At 43.4% G+C, this 9927-nt stretch overlaps 2 protein-coding genes across 2 annotated transcripts; one reads left to right on the top strand and one right to left on the bottom strand.

Moving 5' to 3' along the window:
* The first annotated feature begins 3013 nt into the window (after positions 1–3013).
* On the top strand, positions 3014–4757 carry LOC124698852 (putative H/ACA ribonucleoprotein complex subunit 1-like protein 1). Its single transcript, XM_047231262.1, has 4 exons — positions 3014–3164; positions 3262–3410; positions 3828–3943; positions 4419–4757. The coding sequence occupies exons 1-4, from the start codon at positions 3014–3016 to the stop codon at positions 4573–4575; spliced, it is 573 nt and encodes a 190-aa protein (XP_047087218.1). The 3' UTR covers positions 4576–4757.
* A 665-nt stretch (positions 4758–5422) lies between these two features.
* LOC124698853 (pumilio homolog 12-like) lies at positions 5423–9328 on the bottom strand. The gene is made up of 6 exons (XM_047231263.1): positions 9251–9328; positions 6950–8581; positions 6706–6868; positions 6174–6337; positions 5802–6060; positions 5423–5726 (listed from the first exon to the last, which is right to left on the bottom strand). The coding sequence occupies exons 2-6, from the start codon at positions 8506–8508 to the stop codon at positions 5595–5597; spliced, it is 2277 nt and encodes a 758-aa protein (XP_047087219.1). The 5' UTR covers positions 8509–8581; positions 9251–9328; the 3' UTR covers positions 5423–5594.
* Between the last annotated feature and the right edge of the window lie 599 nt (positions 9329–9927).

The following is a 9927-nucleotide window of genomic DNA, read 5'->3' on the forward strand; positions in this document are numbered from 1 at the left end:
GCTCCTTGACTCCTACTGGTTCGATAACTTTGGTTTCTTACTGAGGGAAAACTTGCTGCTGTACGCATCACACCTTCCTCTTGGGGTTCCCAACGGACGTGTGCTTCACGCGCCATCATGCAGCTCTTCGAGGAACCATGTGTGGAGAGAGAAATAGAGAGAGGTGAGGAGGCGCCTAAAGAGGCTCTCCTTTTCTCCAGAGAGGGAGTTGTGTTCCCTCCTCCTCCAAATGCCTCCACCTTATATATGGGGAGGGGAAGGGGGCATGGGGTGCGTCCCAAAACCCTATAAGGGTGGACGGCTAGGCCACCAATGGCCCATGAGGCCCCCACTCCTAAACCCTAGACCCCCCCCCCCCACAAAAGCGCATGTTCGGCCGACCCCTTAATGGGCTCCCCTCCGCGATGGGCCCATTTAAGGTGGGTTGCACCTTTTATTAATTAAAGTAATAAATATTTAATACAATTCAATTAATTAATTAATATGTTATACATATTATTTAGTTCCCGATGATCCAAGGCACCTCTCGAACCACTCCGAACATCCTTCGGATCCTCCGAGAACCCTTTCCGATTCTCTCTTCTCCATTCTCTGGTGTTTCCAATGAATCCAAAACAATATTAAGTTTCATTGAACCCGTAAGTGTGTTTCCGTACGGTTCAAGAATGACACAGACATGATCGAGACAATCTTCGATCAATGAACCAGGGCGTTATGGAGAACAATAATGAACTCCTATGTATTCTACGAAGATGTGATCGTCGTTTGAACCATTACGTCGAATCCATTTCCTTTTGTTACTTCGGTACAGGTAATCGTCCGAGACTTCATCATCGATATGAAGATACCTAGTCTGATCTCGTTACCGACAAGGCTATTCAACTCGTTCTTGTGTGATTCCATCCTTAGGACCTAGTCATGTGTTGCAACTTGGATGTAACCTCACCGAGTGGGCCCATTGTATATTCCCTCACGCATACGAACAAATCCCTCTCTTGACACATACGCCTCAACCCATCCCTTTAGAATTCCCAACTACACCTTTATGATCACCCTGTTACAGAGGGATGATGGTTAACCGAGAGATGATGGTTAATCGAGAACTCCTTATTGATTTGTACCTTAAATTCCAACAAAGTTTTGAATTTCAACCTAGGAGAAATCCCACTATTCTCGTGATCCATATCCCGCTGAGAAATTGGCCTATCTACAAGAACTATACATACCCTTGCTACCGTCAACTGACCATGGCTTCGTCTACGATACTAAGATCACTGACATGAATCAATTATGATGGAATATGGCATAATAAATGATATATGTATAATCCAACATCTATACTCCATGTTTAAATCTCATGTTTGTCAAGAAATTGATATAATATCTCTCTATCTTTGCCACTAATGACTAATTACCATCGCGATGTGGAAATCTTCTCTTTAATTATTTTATTTCAGCAATTTATACTTTTATGGCGAAGTATGGGCAAATTAACGAAGAATCATGACTTTTCAATACTCCCAAGTCAAAGGCCTCGCAAGGAAGACCTCCAAAGAGCTTTAACGAGCAGTGATACAGGCAGATTCCACCCCGTATGGCTGCCCATATTGGGTGCCACAACCTCGGCCAAGTCAACCCTACCAACTTCCGTGAATAGGCCCCTGTATAATTCGATCCCCAGACATCGCAAAACAGAAGAGAGTCGTGGTTTCCAACACCACATCAGATACGAGGAGATCCATCACCGAACCGTCACCGTCACCATCTCCACATCCATTTCTCCACATCCATAGCCATAGTCCATCTACTTGTAAACTCTCTCTCCGCGATTGGCGATATTGTAAGACTATTTGATATTCATATTGAATGCATCTTTGCAATGTTTATGATCTTCGATCTCGTTATGAGTGAGTAGTCCTCACGGGCTGCGGGCTTGGGTGAAGCCTAGTAATGTGTATGTGCATCTTTTAACATGGAAATATTGTGGTGAGTTGGAATAGGATTTTGTCCTTGTTTATCATCTCTTCTCCCGATCTGAAGACATATCAGGTACCCAAGTTCCGAGGATCGATCAAGGTATTGAGGGGGTATGAGTGGTGCTTTAACCTGTAGATCGAAAGCCAGTGATAGAAGGGATTAGTAGAATAGAGGACCGGAGATCCACTTGGGATCATGGTAACGTCATTATGTGTAATGCTTTGGTCTATTTAATTACTTAATGACTGCTTAACATCTTGGCTACAGAGGTGTGGTAGTGGATCAACGTCTACAGTCGTAGTAGCTCGTAAAAGTTGTAGATAATTAGAATGTGTTGCCCACAATATTTATCCTTATTTTGAACATGACTCATGTTGCGCGTATTATTATCTTTATCCCATGCACAGTTGCAGGTGTATCCTAGACCCCTGGCCTATCTCCATCTATAGATATTGTCGTGGATGTGACCACGACCTGAGGTGCTACAAGGTGTATCACTTGGTTGATGCGAATAAAAGAACAACATCACAAGAAGAAATATGAAAAGGCGAGCAATAACATCGGTCATTTTGCTCGAGAAAATGATAGTCATCATGAGAAGATAAGTGCGATTGATAAAAAGGATAAAACTTTGTGAAGGGCCATTGTTGACTTTCAACTTTGTAATGCATGTTGCCTTCAGAAATTCACATAACTTTTGGCGTATTTTGGAGTTCGGATTATGGAAGCCCCAGCCTCAACTGAGTCAACCGGCAAGCTCCCTTGTATAGGTGTGACGTGGTGCCAAAATCAGGGAAAAACCCTGGGCATCGATCAACCACCGTCCACACGGCCCTCCTCGTGGGAAGAAACGATCCAACGGCCAATGGAAGGAGACCACGCCGGGGCCCATCCGCCAGTGTGCCACACAACCTCACCATAACCCCGCACCGCAAGCCCTAAAACCCTAATAAACCCCCTCCTCCCCATCCTTGTCGCCGCCTCCCGCGCCGAAACCCTTCCTCCCTCCCGCCGCCACTTCTCTCTCCCCAACACCATGAGGCCACCCAGAGGCGGCGGAGGTTTCCGCGGGCGCAGCGGCGACCGCGGTGGCCGCTTCGGTGGTGGCGGCCGCGGCCGCGGCGGCGGGGGCCGCTTCGGCGGAGGTGGCGGCTTCCGCGACGAGGGCCCTCCGGCCGAGGTCGTCGGTGCGTGCTTTCTCCCAACCCTTAGCCCTTTCTCTATACCCTCTTTTTAGGATGCCGGTGAGTTTGATACGGTGTTTCGCTGATTTTGTGTATGCAGAGGTGTCGACGTTCGTGCACGCGTGCGAGGGCGACGCCGTGACCAAGCTCACGAACGAGAAGGTGCCCTACTTCAACGCGCCCATCTACCTCCAGAACAAGACCCAGATCGGCAAGGTCGACGAGATCTTCGGCCCCATCAACGAATCAGTGAGCGCTTCCGCCTCCTTATATCTCTCCTGTAGACAGGGCATAAAATTTTACCTGTTTTGTTGTCCTGATGTCGATAAGGTCACAGAGTTTTGAGCAAGTCCATGTGGTCCATCTTGTATACTTGTGTTGCTTCACTGGCACTAGCAGCTTGCAGCTTAGATTTTAATGGCCAACTCACGAATCTGAAGAAGACTTTTGAGTTTCATCCAACTGAATAAGTTATCCGTTTACAGTTTAAAATGTTGTGGCTGTTTGCCTATCTCATTGAAGTAACTTCTTTGACAATGGGGTGCAACTTCTAGACTTATCTGATTGTTGGCACTTCCAGTATTTGTTCTTTAACTTGGAGTTTTCTGTTCTGAATTTGTGACCTGCTCATGCTGCATATCTTATACTACTGTATTGTCTCTGCAGTTTTTCTCGGTCAAGATGTTTGAGGGGGTCATTGCAACATCCTACAACCAAGGTGACAAGTTCTTCATTGACCCCATGAAGCTGCTGCCTCTCTCGCGCTTCCTGCCACAGCCAAAGTATGACCTTGACCTAACCGTTGCCTTTTCATTTCTTTGCTCGTCGCTCTTGATTATGGAACAATTCCAGATAACATCATCAATTAATATTTTTTACCTTTAGTTAATTGATAACGTTCAACTGCCTCTTCAAACATTAAACCAGTGCAGTTTAAACAATGTTAAACTTCTAGACAAAGCTCTCTAAAAGAGGATATTATCTGTCTGGGTGTTATGAAATAAGTGTAGCCTTAATAAGCTAAAAATGCTGTGCATATCTTAGTATGCCATGTTAGGTATGCGTTGCAAAATCAACTGCATACTACTGGAGCTGTTCACCTTGCATTGAATCTTCAATGTTGTCGTATGAAGTTTTTATCTTTTAAATGCATATATATGAGAAACCAGCTGAAATGTTCACCATTTATCTGGTTACAGCTTGTAACACTTAATTAGTTGCATAACCCTGCTTTTAATTTCTTATTACTTTTTGAAGGGGCTCGACTACAGGATTTTCTCGAGGTGGTGGCCGTGGTGGAAGAGGTGGTGCTCGTGGTGGCCGTGGTGGATTCCGTGGAAGAGGTGCCCCAAGGGGCCGTGGTGGACCTCCCAGGGGTGGAGGGCGTGGATTCAGAGGACGTGGCAGATATTAGGATTTAGTTTTAGTTTGATGTTTGTTTTGACATCATGTTCTACATGGCTCAGCTGGAAACTATAGTGTTCTTGTAAACCTTATGTTAAGTTAGCTGAGTGCACTCAATTGCGTATGTGTGGGAAGTCGAATTCTCTGTTGAACAGATCCTTTGTATCTTTAAGTCCATGCATTCATCGTTTATCCCTTCTCCAAAGTTGAATTAGCTTGTTCTTTTATTATTACTGTGGCAATTGCAGAGATGTGTTGCCTAGCTTGAGGTAGCTGGTTCCCTTGTGGATGTTAATCAATTTAGTGGAGTACTAAAATGAGGTAAGCATGTTATGGTGTTCCTACAAGGAAGTGCATCTATCAGTTGCGAGAAACAGCAAGTATATCTCTTGGTTGCAAGAAACATATGGACTTGATCTGTTACCTGGGGCCTCAAGTATTCTAAAGATATAGCATGTGCATATTTTGTTCATGCTCATACCAAATTTGATTGCAGAGTTCAACTCAGCATGTATTGGAAACATCCAGGACATGAATAGCCTTATTAACTGGAACGGAGGTTGTGTCAATATTGATGCTCATACAAAATTTGATTACAGAGTTCATCAAGACAGCATCGAGTGGAAACATAAAGGAATAGAATAGAGTAGCTCTGAAGATGATAAAACTCAACACGTAACCAGTTTTTTTTTAGATGAACACGTAACCAGTTGATACCAAATGTTACTGATAAACCACACAATTTGGCCGATACAACGAGCTACATGGCAGATCGGATAGAGTAGCTCTGAAGATGATACAACTCAACATGTAACCAGTTGATACAAAATGTTACTGATAAACCACAATTCGGCAGATAGAAGGAGCTACATAGCATATCGGCCTGGCAGTACAACTAACAGTTACTAATTCTACGTGCGTAAATATACTATTCTAGATCTGATTTGTTTTATCTTATCTCATCACATCACATCACATCATTATACATTCAGAGTAGTTCCTGGTACAAGTGGTCTGAACTGTGGTAGTCTACAAAACTCCAACTCGGTGTTGCTTGTTCTTGAGGTATGTTTTTGATAAAACCCTTTTCCCATACATGTTGCTTTGCATTGCAGCAGCATGTGGTCTAATAGCTTCGACGAAGGCATTATATCGCACACCCTGCACAAATAAACAACCTCCAGTAAGAATTTACACATGGAGTTCTTATGACTGGGGATACAACACCGCGTTTACCTCGCAATGTTCAAGAGCTGTTTGAATAACAAAATTGCCAAACTGATCAACCATGATATGCAGCAAATTGGGATCATTCATAAGTTCATCAATGATTTGGTCACGCTTGTGCTGCGGTGCTCGCCTCAGAATGTTTTCGACCACATGGCTACCACACTTCTGCATCGATAAATACCCATAGTGACCCTTCAGCTCATCCACTATTTTGGATGTTGCCCATCCAATGTCGTGGTTAAGAATGGACTGAATAACATAGTTCCTGCAGGAAATTACGACATATATTATTTCCAAAAGGCAAGGTTAAAGATAATTATGCAGACGACTACTTAAGAGTAGCTATTGGAAAGGAGAAAGCAAAAAAGACTGGCATACCCAAACTGATCGTCCGAAAGAGCAAGAGCACTGGAAGTAATATTGCTCAACAACTTGTACTTCTGCTCATCATCTGAATGTTCAATGCATTTTTGGATGATACAACAGCCTTGTTGGTGTGTAGCTAGTTTAAGATAGTGCAATGTGGCAGCATCAAGAAGGAACTGCAGAAATTATAAAGTATCATCCACAAAAGTCAGAGTCCAAAATGGATGATAAGAGGTCAAATGCATCAGAAAGAATCAGTGCCCATCCAAGATGCTCTTTTTTTTTGCTACAATATGCTCTTATTTATTAATCATTTAGATATTTAGCTATGTCAAGCAAAATAGAACATTATTATAAAGAGCCTAAGAAAAATAGGAACTTGTGCCAATTCATTTTACTTTGACATAGCTAATACGAATATTGCTCATGCCCATGGAATCAATATTCTATACACATTATTTAATACAGATAATACAAATACATATACAATGTGTAAAGATACAAAAAATACCAGAATTGAATCCGCTGACCAGCAAATACTTACCGCTTTGGAGTCAGGTAACAATTTCTGTAGGCATCGGTTTGCGACGTGACTGCCATTAGGATCTAGCATCAAATGGATTGCTCCAGGACACAGTGCGGAAACAACCTTCGAAACTTGATCTGGATTATTTATAGTTTCAATGATCTTCTGCACTGCACGAGTCCTGAATATTTTCTCCTAAGAGGTAAGAAACAGAAGCAATAACTATTGAAAATTAAACAAATGTTCAGATCATTGCTCATACCCATGCATGTTGCAAGAAACTGCAATAAGCTTCCCAGGCATTTTGGTAACTTCGCATAATATGCGCATCCGTTGATCATCACTGCACCTCTCAAGCAGCTTCTGCACTAAATAGTTGCCAAATGGATCCACCATAAGTTCACCAATATGATCAATGATTTCAGAAAATACTTTTTCAATATCCTCTTCAGTGCCTTGAGCAAATACTTGTTGCAGAAAGCGACAGCCATTCTGATCCTTAGCCAACATATAGATTCTTCCAGCAACTTCATCAACTGAATTATAATTCAGCTCACGTGGTTTCATGACCAAGGACAGAAACTGGGAATTCAGCATGTCGAGATGGGAGGAATCATTACTCTGGATATCAAGATTGTTATGTGTATTACTAATTCTTCGATCCCTAACAATGTAACCATTTATTGAAGGAGTAAAGTCGTGACTTCTTGCAGAATTTACCCAATCAGACCTCATCAGGACCTTTTCTTGATAACTTGCAGTGCTGAGATTATCTGAAATCTGATGGTATGAGAAACCATTAGATAAAGAGTTCAGGTCATATGGATGGGAAAACTTGTCAACTTGCTGATGGAAGTTGCTACTGCCACATGAACTGTCAGCATACAATGTCCCAGGAAAACTGTTCCAATATGTGCTTTGCAGCTGGTGATTTCTCTTGTGGAAAGCAGAAGCATTAGAGTAAGGATCATCAATTCCAATTCCCAGTCGACGAACATTAGGGGCTTCAGTATGTGATGTGGCATTTGTAGGAGCACGAGCTGTAGCCTGTAGATGTCTCCTATTTCGACGAACATCTGATCCAGCAACCTGTTGCACGTGTGGGTAAACATAATGTGGCTGCATCATCGGGTATCTTGGTGCTTCCATACCATACTGCTGCCACATGATGTTTGAACCAAAAAACTGGTGACCCTGAGATGCATGCATCTGAGACTGCCCATCCATATAAAACTGTTGCTCGACGGGTGAAGCAGACATAACTGACTGCTGGTAAGGAGCACTGGAGAAACTATCAAGGTTGTGCATACCATAGTCATTTGAAAAATCCCTGAAGCGCGGTGAAAATCTATAAGCTTGTTCTTGGTGTTCAACAGTTAGCCCGTTTGGCTTGTGATTGACATGTTGAGCAGTGAACTCTAGAGACCTGAAATCATCTTGAACGCTTGCAGGGACAAGTGGATGGTACCCATTTACTGGCACAAAATCTCTGGGACTTGCGGGAGAGTGAGCCGTGTGATTGTTGAAGCTCATGTCCCCAAAAGCTGATGCCAAAGACTGCTCGTCGGGTAAACCTTCAGAATGAGAGAACCCCACAGCACTTTGGTTGCTTCCGTTGTTCATTGCAGCATCATACATCATGAACTGTGGAGAAGGCTGTAACGGCCTTCTCATCTTTAGAGAAGCTCTCCCTGCCTCTGAAGAACCAGCACCCATGTATTGGATCCCTATGTCATCAGCATTACCCAATGCAGCACCAGGAATCCTGTCAGCAAAAGCTCCGAACTTGGAACCATCCTGATTACTGTGTGAATCCCCCATGCCAGGAAGAGGATGATGTGCAGCACGTCTGTCTTACGGCACAAATCAGACAATGCAGGTAGAGGCAAGGGTCCTGCAGCATCAGGAGTTTCATGTTACAAACGTAGGTGATGAAAGCACTGTGGAACGCGCATAAAAGCAGAGGCAAAAACCACGTGTGAACAGGACAGAGGGGCTACACACAAGACAGCGCAGGCCTTGAACAAGCCACAGAAAGATTTGGACGGACGCAGGACAATTTGTCTAAATGATTTTTTTGATGTCTAACAGAAGGAATAAGGCCACAATATGATCCCTACAGCCCCAGAGGGATGCCATCAGACAATGCACATGTATACGAAAATCAGAACTAAGTAGTAGGGGAAGAAAACCAAAATAATCCACAATTTTTTTCAGCAAAGTGGTCCAAATCCACGAGCGGATTACTCAGAGATGGCAAAAGTTCTCGTAAAATGCAGGGGCGGCCGATCCACCGCGTAATCTCCCTAAAATCAAGGTTGGATTTTGATGTCAAAACCCCCAGAAAAACCCCCGATCACCACGGAAACAGGGCGCAATCCCCCACCGGGAACACGGAACCAGGGGAACCCGCCACGAACAATCCAACCAAGGGAAGAACCGAGTCGGAGAGACCGATGAAAACAGGCAGCAAACCCGATCTAACCCGATCCGCGATTCCCCACCAAAATCAGTACCAGCAAGAAAGAACGGAAGTAGTAGTACTAGTAGCAGGAGGAGCAACCTCGAGAAGGGGGGCTGCGGACGGAGAAGTCCAGGAGGAACTAGGGCGAGACGATCGGGCGTGAAGGATCCCAACGGTGAGGGGGGAAGTTGGAGGAGAGATATGTGGAGATTTTATTGGGGAGGCTTGGAGGGGAAGGAGATGAAAAGAGGGGCGTGCGTTTCTGCTGGACTCCTCCGCCTTGCTCTGCCTTCCTTCCTTCAATTCTCTCTCTCCTCTTTCCCGAAACAACAAAGGGACTCTTCTCTCCTTGCCTTCTTTATAGCCCTTTGCTGTGTGATGGAAGTGAGAGAAACAGGTGCATACGCATGGACTCAGTTTTTTTTCTTGTTGCTTTTACCATTTGGGATTTCTTTGCAATGAAGTCTTGCAGATCTTGGTTAAAGATTGCGTGTGTAGATTACACATGCCTTAATGTGGAGTTTCATATGCACTTCGCAACAAAATGTAATGTGTATATTCCAACATAAAAATGCCACATTTAGAACTCAAAATTGTCGTCAACTTGAGTACTCCTTCCCTTCATAATTATCTCGCATTCTAGATTTAGTTTAAGTTAAAATTTATAATGTTTAACCAAGGCTAAAAGAAAACACCAACATTCATAATATCAAATGCATATAATTTAAACATATTTTATGATGATTTTAATACAATAAATTTTATATTATAAATAT

The sequence above is a fragment of the Lolium rigidum genome, chromosome 3, assembly GCF_022539505.1.
Source record: "Lolium rigidum isolate FL_2022 chromosome 3, APGP_CSIRO_Lrig_0.1, whole genome shotgun sequence".
NCBI classification, from domain to species: Eukaryota; Viridiplantae; Streptophyta; class Magnoliopsida; order Poales; family Poaceae; genus Lolium; species Lolium rigidum.

Bases quoted from the DNA above. Each gene is read 5' to 3' on its own strand.
- LOC124698853 (XM_047231263.1), bottom strand. From the start codon at position 8,508: ATGGGGGATTCACACAGTAATCAGGATGGTTCCAAGTTCGGAGCTTTT. The intron at 6,061-6,173 runs GTATGCCAGTCT...AATTTCCTGCAG, and splicing joins CTTTCGGACGATCAGTTTGG to GAACTATGTTATTCAGTCCA. The intron at 5,727-5,801 runs GTAAACGCGGTG...TTATTTGTGCAG, and splicing joins CAGCTCTTGAACATTGCGAG to GGTGTGCGATATAATGCCTT.
- LOC124698852 (XM_047231262.1), top strand. From the start codon at position 3,014: ATGAGGCCACCCAGAGGCGGCGGAGGTTTCCGCGGGCGCAGCGGCGAC. The intron at 3,411-3,827 runs GTGAGCGCTTCC...TTGTCTCTGCAG, and splicing joins TCGGCCCCATCAACGAATCA to TTTTTCTCGGTCAAGATGTT. The intron at 3,944-4,418 runs GTATGACCTTGA...TACTTTTTGAAG, and splicing joins CGCTTCCTGCCACAGCCAAA to GGGCTCGACTACAGGATTTT.